This window comes from Doryrhamphus excisus, linkage group LG11 (assembly GCF_037039965.1).
Source record: "Doryrhamphus excisus strain RoL-2023G ecotype Guam linkage group LG11, RoL_Dexc_Guam_v1.1, whole genome shotgun sequence".
In the NCBI taxonomy this organism is placed as follows: Eukaryota; Metazoa; Chordata; class Actinopteri; order Syngnathiformes; family Syngnathidae; genus Doryrhamphus; species Doryrhamphus excisus.
Window position 1 is genome coordinate 15,954,277 of NC_136367.1, and position 21,100 is coordinate 15,975,376.

The 21,100-nt window shown below is 40.7% G+C and overlaps 3 protein-coding genes across 3 annotated transcripts; 1 reads left to right on the forward strand and 2 right to left on the reverse strand.

The window, feature by feature from the left end:
• Positions 1 to 57: 57 nt before the first annotated feature.
• On the reverse strand, positions 58 to 7,624 carry ubap1 (ubiquitin associated protein 1). The gene is made up of 7 exons (XM_058073788.2): positions 7,447 to 7,624; positions 5,390 to 5,438; positions 5,176 to 5,300; positions 3,687 to 4,481; positions 3,436 to 3,594; positions 2,337 to 2,438; positions 58 to 2,210 (listed from the first exon to the last, which is right to left on the reverse strand). Exons 2-7 carry the CDS (start codon positions 5,427 to 5,429, stop codon positions 2,070 to 2,072), a joined length of 1,362 nt encoding a protein of 453 aa, XP_057929771.2. The 5' UTR covers positions 5,430 to 5,438; positions 7,447 to 7,624; the 3' UTR covers positions 58 to 2,069.
• A 452-nt stretch (positions 7,625 to 8,076) lies between these two features.
• Positions 8,077 to 14,628, forward strand: ube2r2 (ubiquitin-conjugating enzyme E2R 2). The gene is made up of 6 exons (XM_058085112.2): positions 8,077 to 8,677; positions 8,928 to 9,117; positions 11,604 to 11,690; positions 12,076 to 12,173; positions 12,259 to 12,393; positions 13,824 to 14,628. Exons 2-6 carry the CDS (start codon positions 8,941 to 8,943, stop codon positions 14,107 to 14,109), a joined length of 783 nt encoding a protein of 260 aa, XP_057941095.1. The 5' UTR covers positions 8,077 to 8,677; positions 8,928 to 8,940; the 3' UTR covers positions 14,110 to 14,628.
• A 3,766-nt stretch (positions 14,629 to 18,394) lies between these two features.
• Positions 18,395 to 20,794, reverse strand: nudt2 (nudix (nucleoside diphosphate linked moiety X)-type motif 2). The gene is made up of 3 exons (XM_058085139.2): positions 20,648 to 20,794; positions 19,852 to 19,978; positions 18,395 to 19,791 (listed from the first exon to the last, which is right to left on the reverse strand). Exons 2-3 carry the CDS (start codon positions 19,976 to 19,978, stop codon positions 19,469 to 19,471), a joined length of 450 nt encoding a protein of 149 aa, XP_057941122.2. The 5' UTR covers positions 20,648 to 20,794; the 3' UTR covers positions 18,395 to 19,468.
• Between the last annotated feature and the right edge of the window lie 306 nt (positions 20,795 to 21,100).

Consider the following 21,100-nt stretch of genomic DNA (forward strand, 5'->3'; position numbering starts at 1 on the left):
TAAAAAAACATTGATATATTATTTAATACCAGCCTCATACAATCATCTTGCTGTAGAAACTGTTTTATCCGAATTTACTTTGGGTATATTTGCAGTGGAGAACAAACAACAAGGCACAGGAGTGTTTATCACAAATCATATCAGTAAGACTCCCACTACTTCAATTTTTTTTTTTTTGATGAAACGATTTGCTTATTTAATCATTGTGACCTTTCAACGTCAGAGAAGAGAAAGTTGAACATTTGTAACCCACAATCAAAGGAACTCATTCAGATTACAATGTCCTGTTTAAGATTAGTCACCAGATATGTTAGAATCGACACACGGTCCTATCTGCAAATCTTATTGATGGATACTACCCAAAATGTCAATTTAGTGATAAATTGGTTTTCAGTTTGATTAACAAAAAAAAAAGTGTTGACCTCTTAACTTTAGGTTGTAGTAAGATTAAACAGCTGGTGCATATACACAAATGTATAAACGACAGAACCAAAAAAATGACTATCAAACCTGATAATTATGTTCTGAAAACAAGGTGTATGTATAATTGTCTGCCACAGTTGTTCTCAAACAATACGATCACCACAGCAATCACTGAGAAGCCGTGAGAAAAAGAAAAAAAAAATGCAACTTTTAAAGTGACTAAATGGGAGTGACAATGTATGGACCAAATCATTTGTGTACTAAATTTGAGACTAGTTTCATAGTGTTGGCTATTTTTAAGCATGAATGGGGTTCTGGCTTTGACACGATCCAAAATCAGTTGCAAAATGCACCCTAGAGATGTGAAAATAGTAGCAGCCCTTCACAGGATGGTACCGTACATTAGGAAGACAATGCAGTAGATACATCCACAGCCAATGCCCCCCTCATTTCTATTCTACGTAATTCATCAAATCAACTTAGGAACTTTTTGCATCTAACTCAGTAAGATGATCACTCATTGCATGTAAAAAAAAAAAAATACAGAAATGAACAATTAAAAAAAAATCAATGTTTGATCATATGAATCCAATAATGGAATGACAAAAATCAATGAAATCCAAACATGTCTAATTTACATCCAAATTTCCAGCAAGGCTTAAAGAATATTTCAAATCTCCAACAATTCGAGGGGCTCAAAGCGGCAGTTTCCGTTTCCATAATATGAAATGTCTCTATTGCACAGCGATGCTGCTGGAAAATAGAAAAAAAAAACACATTTCCAGGATGCAAACATCATTTTTTGTAAATTATACTACCTACATAATATCAAACTCTATGTTCAAAAGAAAAGTGTCAGTGTAGCTTTTAAATATCACTTGATAATTAAGAAACGTGTGTGTGCAGTTTGACAGGTCCATGCCAGTAGGGTATAGATTTTATTATACTTTATTTTCTATAGGGGACCTCTGAACAGGTTATTCCAGTGCAGGTAGAAAGACGAACTGGGTTAAGTAGTATCGCTTATTTCAATGAAAAATGATGTAGGATGTAAATGAAAAATTCAAACTCCGGTCACTAGCATTTGTACTTGTGTGTTGATTTGTGGTTGGGTTTTGAGGAAAGCCTCCTTAAGGCCTTTCTACCACTTATTACTGTAAATCTGCACTGTGCAGGGGAAGATGGCAGCGTAGCTGTTATGCAGTATTGTGACTTTAAACCAGGACTGTGACCGCCTCGTCGTATTTCTGAGTTGCAGCTGTACCTGCAGTTAGCGCAACACTTCCAAGTGGAAGCAAATATAAACGGCATCAAAAGTGCCACAGCCCAAATTCTTCTCCGGGTCTTCCTTAGCATTGTTCAATACCCTAGCAGTACCAGTTCGCGGAACTAAACCCCCAGGCTTTATTAGAAACAAACACTGCTGGAAGTATTGTTACTCTTGGCACACAGTCTTTAAGAAGTGCTCGAGACGCAATACAGTTTAGCACAGAGAAACACAACTGTCTCTCAGCTGTCCCTCCCACAGCCAAGGCAAGCACACGTCGCAGGGCATGGTGTGACAAGGGTGGGAAGGAAGAAAGAAAGGGGCCGTGTAGGGTGGTAACAGGGGTCAGGTCCTGCAGTAGCTGCTTCACTGGCTGTGCTCAGCTAGCTGCAGCCCGAGCCATCAGTTCCTCTAGCGCTTTGTCCTGATCGTTGTTGTGAACGAGCAGCACTTCTTTGATGGCCTCCCTCTCGAATCCCATTTCGCCAAATCTTGACATTAGCTCAAGAAACTGCAATGCCTGATGATGAAGAGAATACATATTCATCTACAACTGATCTTGAGTTACATAGATGTAAAACAACATTGTCATTTTAATGATTCTCAGAGTATTATGGGTAAACCTTAAAAGCCCAAAAGTACTCACCTTTTCTTCCGAGCATTGGTACATCTCTAAACATTCCTCCACTGCGCTTGCATCGAAACCTCGCTCACACAGACGTCCGTGGACAAAGAGATAATCCAGTACCTTAGACAGTGACAACAAATTGTTTTAACTTTTAACACTTGTTCCAAGAAGTACAATTAAATTCACTTCAGGAAAGTATGTATTCCTTGGATTTAAAAACTTTTTAGCAGCCTATCGCTGATTTGAACTGTAGTGTTTGGTAAAAAAAAAATGTCTGTTCTGTATTTGAAAATAACACATTAAGTTGTGTGCAATGTTACCATCTTATATAGACACCATAATTACATGGCCATCACCATAATCACTACAAAATCGTTGGAAATGCATGTGAGAAATCAATAGGAAGAAGGAAAAAATATGCTGACATGTGACCTCAGGCATTTCGATCATTAAAATTGTGAGCCCGGTCATAAAACAGCACAGGACATTTGCCTTGGCTCAATACATTTCAATTATTCATGATCAAGGGGCGCTGATGTTTTCAAAACAAATCAATATATTCTGATATTTGAGGTTTTTCCCATACAGGCATATATTTATGCCGGCCCGCCACTAATACATTCGGACCACCACAGATTTATAGGTTTGTAGTCCCGTGGGGGAAAAAATCCCCAAAAACGATTTCTACTAAAGTAAATGTGAAATAATACATAAATATGTGGGTGGTGAGGCTGCACGGCGGTCAAGTGGTTAGCGCGCAGACCTCACAGCTAGGAAACCAGGGTTCAATTCCACCCTCGGCCATCTCTGTGTGGAGTTTGCATGTTCTCCCCGTGCATGTGTGGGTTTTCTCCGGGTACTCCGGTTTCCTCCCACATTCCAAAAACATGCTAGGTTAATTGGCCACTCCAAATTGTCCACAGGTATGAATGTGAGTGTGAATGGTTGTTTGTCTATATGTGCCCTGTGATTGGCTGGCCAATCCCCCCTCTCGCTCGAAGACAGCTGGGATAGGCTCCAGCACCCCCCCTCCCCCCGCGACCCTCGTGAGGAAAAGCGGTCAAAAATGAATGAATGAATGAATGTAGGTAGTGATTTGGGGGTGGGGTTACTTCACCTGCTCCACATTCTGCCCTTGTCTCTGCATGGCCCGAAGAACACCCTCATAAGAATAACCCATGCCTACCAGGGTTTCCACACACTGGCGCTCATTGGGAGTCATGCTAAGCAGGGCACCCCCGCATGGCAAACTGGCTGAACCCAACATGGAGTTTCCCTGGAAATCAATATAATAAGAACAGTAAAGTTTGATGGTAATATTCATTACTGAATAAGCAGAGTCGGCCATCTTTGTATGTTTGTTCTCACCGGTTTCGGTGCACCACCCTTGTTGAGACTGAGAGGCTGAGGGGCAACAATGACTTGGGATTTGGGTATAATTGGTGGACTGCCGTTGGGAAGGTTGTGTCGTGGAGCAGGGATGGGTGCGGCTCGTGGGCTGTATCCTACTGGATCAGGATCACCGGAATCCGAAAGTTTAGGAAAAGTCAGAGAGCGTATGTTGCAGGGTCGATCCTCTGCTTCAAACCCTGATCTCCCATGATGCCCAACTTTGTCCATATCCAGTAAGGAAACTAAACCATTGGGTTTATGGGCAAAGCCGGGTTTTGCTGAGAGGCTGGTGTTGGTAGGAGGAGATGGGCTGTTTCCACGTGAAGTGGTGGTAACAGAAGGTGCAGGTTGAGGCTGGCTCTGAAGAATATTTCTAAGCTCTTCTTTATCGTCCAGTGTTTTAAGCTCCAGCTTGTCAAAGGGGTCCTCTTCCCGCTCAAAGTCAGCAAGGTTGAGGCTGTGTGGCTGAGGAATGCTTGGTTGGATTTTCCTTGGACCAAAACTTGGTGCAGGCAGAGGAGTTAGGATAGCATCATGGCTCAATCCTGCCAGAACAGGGTTCATTGCTGGTGGGGGAGGGTCCTGGTCTTCCAGAGCAGACTGGTTCTTCCCTGCACCACCATTAATGTGGTGATTCTGTGATTGAGCCGAGCCTTCGCCGTTTTCTGTCTCCTGTTTGGCTGCCGTGTCTTCTGCTCGCGCCTCTGCTGCTTGAGCCTCAGCAAGTTCATTCCCCCAGCGAACGCTCCGATTCTCCAAAGAGAAGTCATACTGTTGACAGGACATGAATTATGGGAAATATTGAGTCATTCAGAACACTATAATGCAGTATTCCTTTTACATGTCATGTACTCGTGTACACTGACTGTGTACTGAGTGGATTTTGGGGAAAATCAGTTGTGTAATTTTTTTTCTACCATGCTTTACATAGATAATTTATATTCAAAATTGTCTTTCTTAAGACACTTTATTCGATGTACTACATTTTTTTGGCATTGCAATAAACTTTGCTGTCAGCCCAATTTTAAGCAAAACATTTCAAATTACCAGAATTTCAAATATGGATGATGCCAATCCGATTATGTAGTAATATTAATTAGCATATCAGAAATTGCCTATACCACATTTGGAACAATCCGATCAATTGGGTATCAGCTAGATGGCTTTAAAATGTAATGGAGTTCTCTTCTGTAAACTATAAAAATACACTACTTTTTTTTTTTTTTTTTTACAAGGAGCAATACGAGAAATCGTGAAACTAAGACAGACAAGCCATGATAACCCTGAAGCGAAACTTGAAAAGTACTGAAAACTGAAGATTCAGATTGATTAATCGGGTCGATTATGATGTATCACCGATTGGTCAACAAGTAACCAATATACAGTATATTACAGTATCCCATATCCCACAGTATACAGTATCCCAGTTACAAACAACACAAATAAAAACCCGGAAGTGACTTACCTGTGTCTCCACCAACAAGGAGCCGCAGTCTGGCAGACAAAAGCCAACAGGCAGACCCACTTTGGCAGGGCAGCGAAACTTTTCATTGACCTTGAAGGGAACGTCATCAAGGTAGCTGATGGGGCCTAAATTCAAGTATATGTTAGTTTAACATTGGAATCAATAATACTAGCATAAATCACAAGGTTGATAACTCAAATACACAAATCCTTACCGTTGTTGTATGCATCCGATACAGACTTCCTTGTAGCCATTTAGATACACTGTAAAAATACAAGTGATTATTGTATATGATTATTTATTAAAAAAAAATAACTTATGGAACAGCAGTGTTTGTAATTGACAAAGTCTCAAAGAGCAGTCCTACTTGTCATGTGTCAGTGCAAATAGTCTGCACTACTCCATTTCTAAGTCCCCCTCATTCAGCTGTGGCCATTTCCATCGCTTTGATTCGTTGTGTGCATAATCCATTATGTGGTCATGCTGCACAACAAGGCCTGATATTAACAGAGAAGCCATTGTTTACCTACGGCTTCTCAGAAAAAAAAAATACACAAAGTACAACAAATACTGCATACAAAGCCTATATTGTAAAAATCAATGCTATACAACCAATGCAAAGCATCAACATGACTTCATTTATAGCCATCCAGGACAAAATGATCACCAATACAGTCACATGCTTTTTAGAAAGTGACAGTTGAATAAAATGATAACTACTAGACTGCAAGAACTGTATTAAGTCAAGGCTGATAATTGGTACTCGTCACAAGATGCTGTTCTCTGCCGCCGGGTTGATAGTGTCTGAATACGGGCTAAATATAATTGGTCAAAGATATTTTCAACTACATTCATTTTCTACCGCTTGTCCTCACGAGGGTGGCAGGGGTGCTGGAGCCTATCCCACCCGTCTTCAGGTGAGAGGTGGGGCCAGCCAATCACAGGGCACATATAAACAAACAACCATTCACACTCACATTCATACCTATGGACAATTTGGAGTCACCAATTAACCTAGCATGTTATTGGAATGTGGGAGGAAACCGGAGTACCCGGAGAAAACCCATGCATGCACGGGGAGAACATGCAAACTCCACAGAGATTGCCGAGGGTGGAATTGAACTCGGGGTCGCTTAGCTGTGAGGCCTGTGTGCTAACCACACACCACCGTGCAGCCCCTGAAATGAATGCTAGGTTAAAAAAAACATTGGCATTAACAGCTGTGGCTGTTGACGACAACCTAATGTAGTTTTTTTTTTAAATAAACTTTATCAACTATCACATGACAGCAGATGCATTTTAAGTAGTCATTATCAGGTAGCTTTAGCTACTGTATCTCTGCATGCATTTTAAAAAGTTGGTTGCACTACTTACATATGTTGTAAGTGATGCTAATTATATGCTATTATATGCTAATGTCCTCTTATACTGCAACAGTGGAATATGTGAAATAAATAGTTTATCTCATCTTATTTACGGTTTACTATTCAGAGCAGTTAAGGGTGCATAGATAATGGTTTTGCACGCAGGTCCAAAACCCGTGTGCTAACCACTCGACCGCCGTGCAGCCATTTTATACTACAGTAATGTAGAAATAAGCCATTTGTCTTTTATTTATACATTAATGAAACTTTCCACCATGTGGACACATTGGCATATACCGGTAGAAGTCATCAGTTTGGATAGCAAAAAGTGCTTTATTTGGTCGGGTTTGATTCAAGCAGAAAACCTTCGCCACATCACTTTCTCTAATGCTCTACGACAACACACGTTCAAAGATTGACATTTACTAGGCCTGCTTTGCTCACGTTAGGTAAAGATAAGATGGAAGTTAGTCATAACAAAATAAGACCACCACTCCAGATACCAACAGCTTGGGATAAACGTTGCTTTTTCATTCAACCATACAAGCCATGACAGCAGTATTTGCAGTTCAAAACATCTCTGGTAAGTTAAACGCTCTCAAGTCGTGTATTACGGTGTCATAAAGAACGACAACATTAGCACGAGAGACCTAAGTTATTGATTAGCAACAGGCTAAGCTATCATATACTGGAACTAAACACTCTTAGCCTGAAACCGCTGACGTCAACAAAACTGTTGAATATTACATTATTAGAGGATATGAAATTCTATTTATAAAAAGTATCTCGTGGCTAACATTTTAGGGGAAAACTACACCGATTTGGTTTCGCAAGTGGCCTGACTTAATACTGTTGCCACCGCCCCGTAACGAAACTGAGCAAATACATGTCTAAATATTCCACTCACCTGTATCCGCTCCGTGTTGTCCTTACAAACGTGACTCTGTTTCAACTTGATTTGCTGCTTTGATCTGATTTACAGACGAATGTGTTTTATTTATTATGAAATCTCTTTCCTGTTCTGCCGTGGGACGCCATCTTGATTTGTCAGGCTCGCTGGTTCCTGTCTGACGTCACACACCCATATGACGTTGCGTTCATGACCGAATTGCACTTCCCGGAAGATCATGTTAATAATACAACAAATAAAATCTGCTTTATAATTTGTATTTATAACAGATTTACGTGCCAATAAGACCAATGTCATTTGAGAGTAACTTAGCATTTCTATTTCAGTAATTTCAATACAGGAATACGTCAAATCATATTTCTGTTAAATGAAACTACAAAACACGCAAGAACAAGCAACAAGCAAGAAAATGCATATATGTTGTATTTAATGCAATACTAAGATATAAATTGATACTTCTATAGCCGTCTTATGATGACCTTTAAACTCTCTCACGGGTTTGAAAATAACAAAGACAAAACATCTGAGTTTTATTGTTTTACTGTACACTTACGACATGTAGTTTGGTCCCAAACCCATGAGCTGCATCGAGTGCGCGCACGCAAGTCACGTTTCGGACGTCGATGACGCACCGCAGACACGCGCAATGGTAACCGGAAGCATCGATGAGAGGAAAATAAAAATCGATCAAAACCCTTGTTATTCTTGAGGGAAACTCTGTCACCTGCTGTCATTTCCACAGCGAAGGTTCGCATCTGGTGGCCCCTAACACTACCACTTTGTCGGAGGGGACGGCAGAGAGCAGAAAAACTGTCTCGTTTGACCGAAGTTGCTCGCTAACTGGTTTAGCTGACGTGTGGAGAAGTTGAGACTGCCAGGGACCAGATAGACAAACACAAACAAGCTGGGATCAGCTGAGCGCCTGTCCGAACCGAACCAGCTGCGCGGGGAGATGTCACGGAAAACCGCTTTGCTTTTCTGAGCCCAAGAATGACCCACGGGAGACGGTGACTTCCACTGAAACTAGCTCCATGTAGACTGTCAACAGTGTGGCACACAAAAGAATTTCAGCAACACAACACGAGGATCAGCCATAAGCTGTAGAGGAACATCCACGGCTTGTGTCACTTTGGCCAAACACTACCAGGCTAGCATGGTCAACCAATGACTTTGTCCTCCAGTTTTCATCAGTAACCAAACGATTATATATTACATTGCAGCAATACAGGTAAATTTGTCTTTTTTTTTAATTTACTTTTTATTGAGTGCAGTGAATGGCCGGAGAAACAAAGTAAATACCTCAGCTAGAGTGTACATAATATTCTTCTTGCTGTTTATATAATTGTATGCTTATTTTTCCACTTAAACAGTTGTCAGTTTATATATTTTTGTCAACAATATCTTGTACATGTATGAGAATTCAATCAAGCCAATAATGTTTCTGTCATTTCATTTCATTCTATGGCCACTGGTGTCAGAAGTGGGATCAACATGGCCCACCAGGCAACCCCGAGTTCCCAGAAGGCCCTGATGATGGAGTTGAAGTCCCTGCAGGAGCAACCAGTGGAGGGCTTCCGTATCACTCTTGTGCAGGAGTCTGATCTCTACAACTGGGAAGTGGCCATATTTGGGCCTCCAAACACCCTATATGAGGGAGGCTACTTTAAGGTACTTTATACATATTCACATCATTAAAAGTTCAATGGGAACATTCAGGGCAATATTACATGATCATGGCGGCACGGCGGTCGAGTGGTTAGCGTGCAGACCTCACAGCTAGGAGGACCAGGGTTTGATTCCACCCTCGGCCATCTCTGTGTGGAGTTTGCATGTTCTCCTCGTGCATGCGTGGGTTTTCTCCGGGTACTCCGGTTTCCTCCCACATTCCAAAAACATGCTAGGTTAATTGGCGACTCCAAATTGTCCATAGGTATGAATGTGAGTGTGAATGGTTGTTTGTCTATATGTGCCCTGTGATTGGCTGGCGACCAGCTGCCTCTCGCTCGAAGACAGCTGGGATAGGCTCCAGCACCCCCGTGACCCTCGTGAGGAAAAAGCGGTAGAAAAGGAATGAATGATACCCTTCAATTTCATGGGACTATTCCCATTGGATGACTTGTCCCATCCTGAAATGCACAAATCTTTGAATCAAAAATTGTGATATCAGCATAAAGTAGTTTTAATTAGTTCCCGCCATATACAAAGCGCAGTATTCGGCCAGTAAATTGCACAACTTAGTGGCACAATAGTACTGCTTCCACTTAAAAACATTTCAATTTAAGAGATGAGTAACAGGAGCTTCACTCAAGGGCGCTTTGGTAGATTAAAAAAAAAGACATGTAAACAGGTAATGCATTTAAACTTTACTAATAACTTATAGCCAGTAGATACTGATGTTAAAGCTGTCATAATCAGTATTTAATAGCTGAAGATTAGTAAATGAATGATAAAACAGTGAAACCGCTTCTGCAAGGAAAATCCTGAGCAGATTTTGATAACGGAATACACTTGCATTTTTTTCATTTCAGTTATTGTTAGATGTGTTACATGAGGTGAAACATATATGCGGTGTGTTCACGTCAATTACTAACTCTAAGTGACAGAAGGGATGGGCCACCAGAGTATCTGTTTCCTCGAAACAAGTTGTTGTTTGCTGGAATGCCCCTGCAGCAAAGGCTGAGGACTTGCTACGTGTGCTCATATAAGTAGTACCTTTGTGCAGAGAATTGAGCGAGACAAGGCACATCTTTCTTTTTTGCATTTAAGAAAGCCCGGTGTACCGAGACCCGTGTGTTCAAGTTGGGACAACGCAGATAATGCTGTTTGCCTTCCCGGAATGCTTTAATATTACTGAGTGGGTGTTGCTGTCATCTACTCTCTTGTTGTTTGTTTTATGTTTTTATGGTAGTAATAACATTAGTCCGTTTGTCAATGTTGCATTCAAATGGCTTCAAATGGCTGTTTTGTTTAGACACAGACAAGGTTTTGAAAGTATAGCACATGGGTGTCCTAACTTTTTTCTGGGTAGGCTACATTCAAAAATCAAAAGATACAGTCCACTATTCATTTATTCATTCATTTTCAACTGCTTATCCTCACAAGGGTCGTGGGGGGTGCTGGAGCCTATCACAGCTGTCTTTGGACTGGTGGCCAGCCAATCACAGGGCACATATAGACAAACAACCATTCACACTCACATTCATACCTATGGACAATTTGGAGTCGCCAATTAACCTAGCATGTTTTTGGAATGGGGTAGGAAACCGGAGTACCCGGAGAAAACCCACGCATGCACAGGGAGAACATGCAATTGAACTGTGCTAGCTGTGAGGTCTGCGCGCTAACCACACAACCACCGTGCAACCGGCGCCCACTATATTTTTATATATTTTTCATATAAAAACGCGGAGAAAGTCCACAGTACTAGACATTCTGTGCTCTACTGGGCAAATAAACATCAGCCATACTTTTTTTATATCTTGACTTTATGTGAATGTTATCACTCCTAAGTTAGTACTTAACTGGAGGCCGACTGCTTGAAGAAGACTGTAGACTTCACAGATGCTGAGTGCTCTTTCTTGTCAAAACACGTTTATAGCAGTAGTTCAAAACTTGTGTGGATTTTGTCGGTACTCAAGCCAAGGAATGCTTTGTTTCCGGTATAAATAAAAATAGAAGTGGATCTGTCCTAATCAGTAGCGTTAGTTAAAGTTAACGAAACATAATGCAGTTAAGTGAGCACTAAGGTGTCAGTCACACAAGCCTATGATCCATTTCCGACACAATTTTTTTTTTTTTTTTTTACATGTGTGATCACAGATTAAGTAGATATCAGGTCATCCATAACAAACAATATTGAACAAAGATTGGAGATAGCTTTTGGAGAAAAGTCTTTCAGATAACATGACCCATAATATGGCCCGGCCTCAGTGATACAAACTTTTACCACTCTGAAGCTAATACGGAATATTGGTGGGAAAACGTCATTCCCGATTCAGTGTTAGTGCGGATAAATCCTGGTTTTAACCAGCAATGTAAACGGGGCTAGAGAGTTCACAGATCCAGCCGCTGTTATTTGTGACATTTGTCACATAGCATAGATTTTGACCTGTAGACTTAAAGGGCTCAGACTGTGACTACGTGTGTTCTTCCAGGCTCACATCAAGTTCCCGGTTGATTACCCATACTCCCCACCTACCTTCCGTTTCATCACCAAGATGTGGCACCCCAACATCTATGAGGTACGTGTGTTTTAGTCGTTTTGGTATTCACAGTGCTGTGAAAGTGTTTGCCCTTTTCCTAATTGTTTTTTTTTTTCATGTTCGTCACACTTAAACGTTTCAGATCACCAAACAAATGTAATTATTAGTCAGTGACAACAGAACTGAACACAAAATGCAGTTTTTAAATGAAATTTTGTATTGTTTCAGTTAATCAGTTTGGAAAAGGTTATAAAGCCATTTCTAAAGCTTTGGTACTCCAGCAAACCACAGTGAGAGCCATTGTTTAGCATCCTTGTTTAGCATTCTTTATCCTTTATTTGTTGGATCTTGTGCCTCTTTCTGTGTAAAGGCTAAATTGCATAGAGGTTGGCTAACTATGACGCCCTCTCCCCCCCGTCCCCAGAACGGCGACGTGTGCATCTCCATCCTGCACCCCCCAGTTGATGATCCTCAGAGCGGGGAGCTGCCTTCTGAAAGATGGAATCCCACCCAGAATGTCAGGTAATAAGCCAATGTGGAATAAGAACTGACTGTGTGTGATCTTCTTTGCCAAAATCTCATGTTTGCTTGTGTTTCTTTTTAATAGAACAATCCTGCTTAGTGTCATCTCTCTCCTCAATGAACCAAACACATTTTCGCCTGCGAACGTGGACGCTTCTGTCATGTTTCGCAGATGGAGGGACAGCAAAGGCAAAGACAAAGAGTATGCTGAGATCATCAGGTAATGTTTCTTATAAGTCACCCATGTTCTGACATCCACTAATTATCTGTACAGTGTATAGTCAATAGTCATTGTTAATAAATATGCAGATACGTACTAACTGATCAGTTAGGGGCCGCATGGTGGCCTAATGGTTAACACCTCAGCCTCACAGTCTGGAAATCTGGGTTACAATCTCCGTAGGGACATTTCTATGGGGAATTTGCATGTTGTCATACTGGCTTCCTCTTATATCGTAAAAACATGCATGGTAGCTTTACCGGGGACTTTAAATTGCCCGAGGATGTGAATGCAAGTGTGAATGCTTGAATGCTGGGTGATTTCCATGATTGGCCATGACACAAAACTCCACCCAGAGTGGGGATTTTCAAAAACTCAAACTTAGTGTTTTTAAGCTGCATTTTACAGAACATGAAGTTATTGACTTAGGGTGGTTGCTGTTATTTTGTGGAGCGGTAGACGTGCATGCATGGAAACATTCATGGTGTTTCCTGGGAGCCATTTAACTTTGATGGAAGATTTTATTGTTAATTTACATTTACCTCACAACAATAATGAACAAATGCATTATACGTAATGCATGACCAAGCAGGCGTGCTGGAGCCTATCCCAGCTGGATTGGTCGCCAGCCAATTACAGGGCACATCTAGACAAACAACCATTCACACTCACATTCATACCTATGGACAATTTGGAGTCGCCAATTAACCTAGCATTCATTCATTCATTTTCAACCGCTTTTCCTCACAAAGGTCGCGGGGGGTGCTGGAGCCTATCACGGCTGTCTCCGGGCGAGAAGCGGGGTATACCCTGGATTAGTCGCCAGCCAATCACAGGGCACATATAGCCAAACAACCATTCACACTCACATTCATACCTATGGACAATTTGGACTTGCTAATTAATCTACCATGTTTTTGGAATGTGGGAGGAAACCAGAGTACCCGGAGAAAACCCACGCATGCACGGGGATAACATGCAAACGCCACACAGAGATGGCCGAGGGTGGAATTTAACTTGTTTCTCCCATCTGTGAGGCCTGCATGCTAACCACTCGGCCGGTGTGCAGCCCGGTACAATGAAAAACTGTATTTTCTTTCACCTCATATTTTGTTTCAAAGGTAAGTTTTGATGATGTTATTGAGTGCTAATGTGCACATATTAGATCTCTATAATGTTGGAACACGCTCTTCCTCGCTCCGCCACAAATTTATGGGAAAACAAGTCGGTCCGTGGGTCAAAAAAGGTCGGTCTCGGTGATTTACAGTATTGCCAATGAGAGACAAATTAGAATTGAAATAGGTGCATGCAGAGTACAGCAAAGCCTGAGTATAAAACTGTCACTGAGAACCTTCTTGTGGCTGTGACTCACTACGACCAATGAGGTGTAAGCACAGGACTTAACAAAGTCTCTCTCTTACCCCCCACAGGAAACAGGTGACATCCACAGCGGCGGACGCAGAACGAGACGGCGTCAAAGTGCCGACCACATTGGCGGAGTACTGTGTCCAGACCCGGGTTCCTTCCCAGGACAGCAGCTCAGACCTGCTCTATGATGACCTTTATGACGACGACATGGAGGAGGACGAGGACGATGACGACGAGAGCGAGATGGAGTCCATCGGCGAAGCTGGAGGTGCCAGCACTGCGGAGGATGGTGAGACATCCACCAGATGTTATGATAACCAAGACGACTCCGGCAACGAAGACTCATGATGATCTGGATAATAACTGCTCCGTGCCAACTCCCCCTTATACCCCTGCCTACTTTTGTGTGTGTGTGCGTGTGTGTGCGCGCGTGTGCGTGTGTCTATACAGTGGGGTCAATAGTCTACTGCCAAAAAAACTTTTCATCATTTATCATATTATAATAACTAAGTCAAATAATGTCCAATACTTTTTATGTAAGGTTTCACTAAAAGGTTCATTGCTGAGTCAGAATTTTATATTTCCACCGTTTGCCTTAATTCCAGCTTGCACTCTGTTTGGTACAAATGTTTTGCAGAAAAGATTCCAGCATTGCTCAAAAGCACCCCCAGGAGTGGTTTCGATTTGGATTATGTTTTGGATTATCTGTTAAATTAAAAATTCCCATCATTAAACTTTTTAAAAATACATTTAAAAAATGTATTAGCACTCTTGCAGACACTCTCAACACATTTGCTCACTGATGAAGTACACGTTCACATTCTAATGAGATCCAATACAGGATACAAAATGCCAATTTCAACCCATACAGAAGTGTTAGATCACCATTGACTGATCATGGCGGGTTTTTAATGTATTGACTCATTAGAGTCAAGTGTACTTCCCAAAGTTAAAACTGACTTATCTCCTCAAAGTAATGCCTTCTCTGCTTAGCTTTGATAAATGATGAAAAAAATCGATCCCTGTGGTGTTCTCTTCAACCCCACTGTTTTGTCTTCTTTTGTGTTCAAACACTATCTGCCATCTCTCCTTGTCACTTTTGATGTCCTCCTAAGTATGTGTGTGTGTGTGTTGAACATATGAATGAGCATATAAAAATGGAGAAACTGATGGCAAACACCTAGGCCACGAGGAGGCCATGCCGGCAGCGTGTCCGTTTGATGCAATCAACAAAACTTTGTAAACACAAGCTCTGGCTGTGACAATGTCTACCGCAGCATCCATCACCACTGATCCCTCAAAGAGGCGAGCAAGTTGAAGACTTTGCCTCCTACACCTCTCTCTGCCTCTTAAACCTCAGGGCCTCTAAAGACTTTGACTGAGAGAGGAAAAAAAAAAAAAAAACAAGGAACCCACACAAAACTGATCGTCACTTCTTGTGTTCTTGCTTCTTTTTTGTCACTGGTGTTTTTAAAAAAGGGGCAAAAGATGGCTTTGAAAGTATTCAATCCCACCGCCGGAATGTTTACAATTATTGATTTTTATTGGCTCTGCTGCTTTTTGCTCCCGAAATCACCAGAATCCTGACGTTATAAGAGGCTGCTCACATGATGTTCTGATTGATGTGATAATGTTACATTTCGTCTTGACACCAGTACTGTGCTGCTTACACCACATCCAGTCAATCACCTGTCAATCAGGACAAACGACAAGATGCAGCTGGCATTTGAATGAAAACGACATTCAAATGCCTGTGCGGTGTGTGTGTGTGTGATTGCATTAACCAGGAGAAGGTCAAGAGTTTTGGGTGTTCATGCATTGACAGAGCTGGGTGCACACATCCGTGGATTGGCCCCCTGTTGAGTTTTTTTTTTTTTTTGCAGTGTGGGACATTTTAAGTTGTGTTTAGAGGCCAGAGGATGTGATGAAGTTATACTTTTGAAAAACACAAAACAGTATATTGTTAGACATCAAGTCGACCCACAACGCTTCGGACAGATTATATGCCAAGGAATTAAAAGTACAGCAGAATAATTTCATTTGAAAGTGGAGCAACAAGCTGTTTGAATTCATGTTCATGTGAAACCAAAAGAAGCTTCCTGTTTTGCTTGGGAAACTCACTAAGACAGAAGAAATCAACTCGGATTATGGACAGAGTCGATTTCGATATACAACAGGATTTACCTGCCTGACATGTTCCGGACGCCCCCTTTTTTTGTTTTCTTTTGTGGAAAAGTCACAATACGAAAGTCGATTTGTGCCACCATCACTTTTTCAGCAGTTTGCCCGCTTCTGTTGTAAAGTGACTACAACAAGAATGAGTATAACATGGATGTGGAGGAGCAGCCAGTGCTTTACAGTGACAGCTAACCGGCTCTTTACAGTAGTTAAATCCTCCATAAATTTAACAGAAATGTATAAATATGAGTCAACAGTGCAACCCTCACTGTTGTCCATATTTGATAAGTTTCTGTACTGAACACAGACAGATTGACACATGCTTGTCAATTGTCTTCATGGGATTAAGAAAATCTCAAACTACTTTGTTTATGCTGTTTAGGGGTGTGATTTAATTTACCCCAAGCCAACACGATGTCACATGGTCACAATTAACAGACTGCAATATGCGAGTGAGTCCGCTCCTATCGATGTTAAATGCTGTTAAATGCCTTTTTCTTTTATTTTGTTGTCTTTTTGGGGATGCAAAGTTCTACGGATGCACCGTGTAATTGTCGAATGTTCAAATTTCTTGCAAGGTAGCTTTGAGTTGGAAGACTGCAGGTCATGGAAACTATAAACAAGTTTTTTCAGGGGGGTTGAGATAAGGAGGCACAGTTGATGTGGTGGTAACATTTTGGAGTTCATCAATAAAGCAGTATGCCATCGAACCGCGTTGAAATATAAATCACCTTATTTTATACCATCAGAGAAAAATGCTTTTAAAGAGTGCCTGTATTAGATTCATTATTATTGCCATACTTATTATTAGTAAAGATTTACTAACCACTGAAAAAGGTCTCAGCTAGGAGACCAGGGTTCAATTCCACCCTCGGCCATCTCTGTGTGGAGTTTGCATGTTCTCCCTGTGCATGCGTGGGTTTTTTCCGGGTACTCCGGTTTCCTCCCACATTCCAAAAACATGCTAGGTTAATTGGCCACTCCAAATTGTCCAAAATGAAATGAATGAATGAATGAAAAAGGTCTAAATTTCTGGCAACACCAGGACCAAAGTAATTGTATCTTCCCCACAGTGAATCGTGATGGTGGCAGTGTCACATGACAGCCCATGTTCATTGAAGGAAACATGCGTTCCAACACGTACTGTGACATTCTGAAGCAGAGCATGACCTCGTCGTTCCGTAACTGGGCCTCTTAGCACCTCCAAGACGACAACTGCCTTGCTGAAGCAGGTGAAGGTGATGGAGTGGCCAAGTGTTTTCCAGACATGAACCCATTTGCGCACACCCGCGGGGTCGTCCTCAAGTGGAAGGTCGATGGAAAGGATTAGAGAGGATGATGTGGATTGTAAATATTGCATGTATCAGATGTAAGCATTTACGGTCCTGATACTGTCGTATTGGACAAATATCTGTTTTTATAATATTAACACATTATTATGGGTAATATTAACACATTAGCCAATTTGGTGACCCATAACAGTTACAGACATACAACAAGGACTCAAGCATGCATTGTTTCCTTGTTAAATGGAGGCTGTATCCAATAGCAAAGCTGCATGCTTCTAATGCAGATGGCGGACCACATCCTGAAATTCTTCCCCGTTCTTCGGCCGCCTCAGTCGAAAAATTAATATAAATGATACAGCATAGTTGCGGTTTCTTATACGAGACAATAAACTATTGATTCAACGCATCCCTTATAACCCTTAGATGCACAAGTGGGTCAAAAATGACCCGGTCAGGTTGTTTTCTTGAAATATCTTCGTAATGAAAAATTGTTATTTCATATTCCATGTATTCCTCAAAATACATGTTTTTGATATCATGCCATTCAAATTTTTTTAACTTACCTTTTATACATTTGAAAAAATTTTTGTTTTTGTGTTACTACCCCAACCTTCCATAAGTGGGTCAAAAATGACCCGCATGCATTTTCTATGGAATCGAATAGGAACCTTTGATTTTATCAACTTTGGCTGTCAGGAATAAATTAACTGTAGACCACACAGACTATATCAGAAGTGTCACCCCTCAGGAATATTATTTTACACATCAAGTGCTAATACATGTAAGTATTATCTTCATATGATATTGTGTGTGTGTCCTTCATGACTGTTAGTATTATCAACAAATTAGCCTACTTTATAACTAGCTGACACTAGATGGCTAACATTACTTTATGTATTGTTGGGCATACTTTATAAATAGCTAACACGAGCACAGTTTTTGTAAAATATACAGTATAGGTATTACACCTGTCAATCTGGAATACTATAGCATTGGCATTGTCAAGTATGCTATAGCATTATTCCTAACCAAAATGGCAAAAATGGCTTAAAAACACATTGATTCTAATATGGGTCATTTTTGACCCACTTATGGAAGAGTGTAGGGTCCAGTCACTCATGCATTTAAGGGTTAAAGTCAGGGCTGCAAAAGATCTCCACACTTGGATGGAACCTACTGTTGATGCGGACTTCCTGTACATCCTGCTGAGATCGGTCATGTGTATGTGATCTTCATACTTCACAGTGAGTTCATTCTTGATTAAGTTTCTCACTTTCTTTGATCAAATTGATGGCAACTTTATTTGGCTCCATGGCGGGTTGTTTAGCAGTCAGTCAATAAAGAGAACATGGACAATGAGTCACCAGCACATTGCCGTGTTGCTTGGGCATAGAATGATACTGTACAGGGTAAATCATAATCAAAATCCATGTTATAATTAGTATATTATTTGTTATATTAATTATTTCTTCAAGAATTAGTTATTTAATATTACTCAGGTACCGTCTTCCCATTCTTTGTACAATTGTGAAAATGCAGTACATGCTATTTAGGCATAAATAATTTGTCAGTGTTATTTCAAATTGCTATTATAAACTACTAAATAGTATCCTCTGAGCAATGAATTGATCGCAGCACTCAGGACTCTTATACAAGCAGGCAATCATGTTCAAGGACTAGATAGGACAGCTGCCATCGATTCATTACCCTGATTAAACAGTATTAATTTAGCAATGATTGTCAGCGATGTCCATGCCACTCATACTAAGGTTGATTTTTTATATTATTATGTGCTGTTTAACACAATAGGGATGCATTAGTGCAACCTGTGGTGCCGTTGTAGCTGTGGGGAAAATATTTGTTTTGTCTCCCTCTTGTGGCCGTATTGACTGTTTGCGTTCTTGAACAAGAGAATGAGAATACATATTTGTTTGTTTTTACTGACAAATACAAACAGATACAAGTCTGATTCCACTTCTGGAACTGTATGATCGATCACAGTCTATATAACAGAGATGGTAGTACTTTTTTTTTTAATGACATGAGTTGTTGATGGCACATGTCTAAATGAATTGATTTTAAAAGTAATAATTGAATTGACTGAGGTGAAAAGGTTTACATTTTACACATCAATGTTGTAAAAATCCAAATTACCAACATTTGACAGTGTGATAGGTAGTTCAAAGTGGGTACTAGCTTAATAGGTTGCACTAAAAGTACTGTTAAAAGAATCCCATGTGTTACTTCTTGTCCTGCTGAGTTTTTAAGTGTCTGTGTGCTTCTCTCAGAGTGTCCTGCATCTCTTTGTACCGGGCAAGAGTGCATGCGTCTTCCAGCCGGGCCCAGCGGTAGCTCTGATGCTCATTAGATAAAATGACTTTGGTCCCCGGGTCTTTCAGTTCAGCCAGCCAGTACAGAACCTCCTTGGGTTGACCTCTCACCTCATAATGCAGCTCCTTCAGGAAGCCGTCAACAACCTGAAGGTCCTGTGCGTCAAGCCCTGCCTCCTCCTTGGTCTCCCGAAGAGCTGTGGTGAGGTCATCCTCACCCGGGTCCACGTGGCCTGATGGTGAACAGGTTATGAGTAAAATAAATAGTGGGAGAGTCATGTGCTGTTTTATACCTTTAGGTGGGGTCCAGTGGTGCTGCCCATAGGAGGTCTGCAAGAGGAGATATTCAATGTTGTCTTGTGGAGGAACACAGTTTGCAAGACGCCGAAATACAATGAACCCACAGGCACGAAGCGCCATCTTATGTTAGACAGGAAACAAACTGGTTAGCTCTCAGAGGGAAGACTATAAACTATAGTCACTTATCAACATAAACCTTCAAAAAGCCAGGTTGGATCAGCAGTACAATTCTGAAAACGAATCATTATCTGTTCTTTCTACCTTTGTCATTCATTTCTGAGTGATGCAAACAAACATGCAGAGGTGCAAGTGCAAGAGAAACTGGAACTTCCTCCAGTGGCATTATTGCTTTCATTTTTTTTTTTTTACAATTAAAGGCAGAAGCTAAATCTTGTCTGACCATATGTTTGATTGGTCCATTTCAAGCAACCCTAGTTGAACTCTTCAAAGATTAGCTGGGAAACAAACTCTGCTAAAAGTACTGAACAATGCTTGCAAGCACAGCCCTATACAGCCACGATAATACAACGTATATCAAAACTACAATGAAATACTCATATTAATTCTGTTTAATAATTAGGTATGCCTTTATAAACCTTATTACGACGCACTACTTGATAAATGTACGCACATACTGAGGAAGCCCCGTTTAACATTTCAGTTTAGGAACTAGCATAAACTTTGGCAGCACCTAAAATATTGAAATATCCGCTTAGTTGTGACAAAAATGCCTTCAAACTCAACGAAATTAAAACGCCAGCTCAAATAGTTAGATAAAATGAAACCTACGGTTTAACAAACGTTTGTTTCCTTGTTTGTTCGTTATTTTCGTTTATTAGTTTGTTTCTCATCGGCGAGAAGACACTGAGCACCGTTGCATCATGAAGTTGGTCCGGGCTAAACTGAGTACAAACGAATATGGTTCCTATATGTAAAACGCTGTGCCACAAAAACGTTTAAAAAAAAAAAAGTTAAATTGCGCTGACTTTATATGGAGGTCCACTATTACTACTACTGCAAATAATAATGGCCATAACTAGATTGCTGCAATTGTGGTTATAATGATTTGATTTATTTTGGTTAAAGAAATTACTAGTATCATTACTTTATACAATACAATATCTTTTTAAAAACAAAACTGTATGTAGTTGTTTCCCACTATGATTTATGTCTCAAAATATGATAAGAAAGACATTTTAAGAGTGTGAGAATTATAGGAATCAGGTTGTTGTTGTTTTTCAA

Coding starts and splice junctions, on each gene's coding strand:
- ubap1 (XM_058073788.2), bottom strand. CDS start 5,429: ATGGCTACAAGGAAGTCTGTATCGGATGCATACAACAACG. Junction 3,595..3,686: donor AGGGTGGTGCACCGAAACCG/GTGAGAACAAAC, acceptor ATTGATTTCCAG/GGAAACTCCATGTTGGGTTC. Junction 2,211..2,336: donor ACCAATGCTCGGAAGAAAAG/GTGAGTACTTTT, acceptor CTTCATCATCAG/GCATTGCAGTTTCTTGAGCT.
- ube2r2 (XM_058085112.2), top strand. CDS start 8,941: ATGGCCCACCAGGCAACCCCGAGTTCCCAGAAGGCCCTGATGATGGAG. Junction 11,691..12,075: donor GGCACCCCAACATCTATGAG/GTACGTGTGTTT, acceptor CCCCGTCCCCAG/AACGGCGACGTGTGCATCTC. Junction 12,174..12,258: donor AATCCCACCCAGAATGTCAG/GTAATAAGCCAA, acceptor TCTTTTTAATAG/AACAATCCTGCTTAGTGTCA.
- nudt2 (XM_058085139.2), bottom strand. CDS start 19,978: ATGGCGCTTCGTGCCTGTGGGTTCATTGTATTTCGGCGTCTTGCAAAC. Junction 19,792..19,851: donor CCACTGGACCCCACCTAAAG/GTATAAAACAGC, acceptor GTTCACCATCAG/GCCACGTGGACCCGGGTGAG.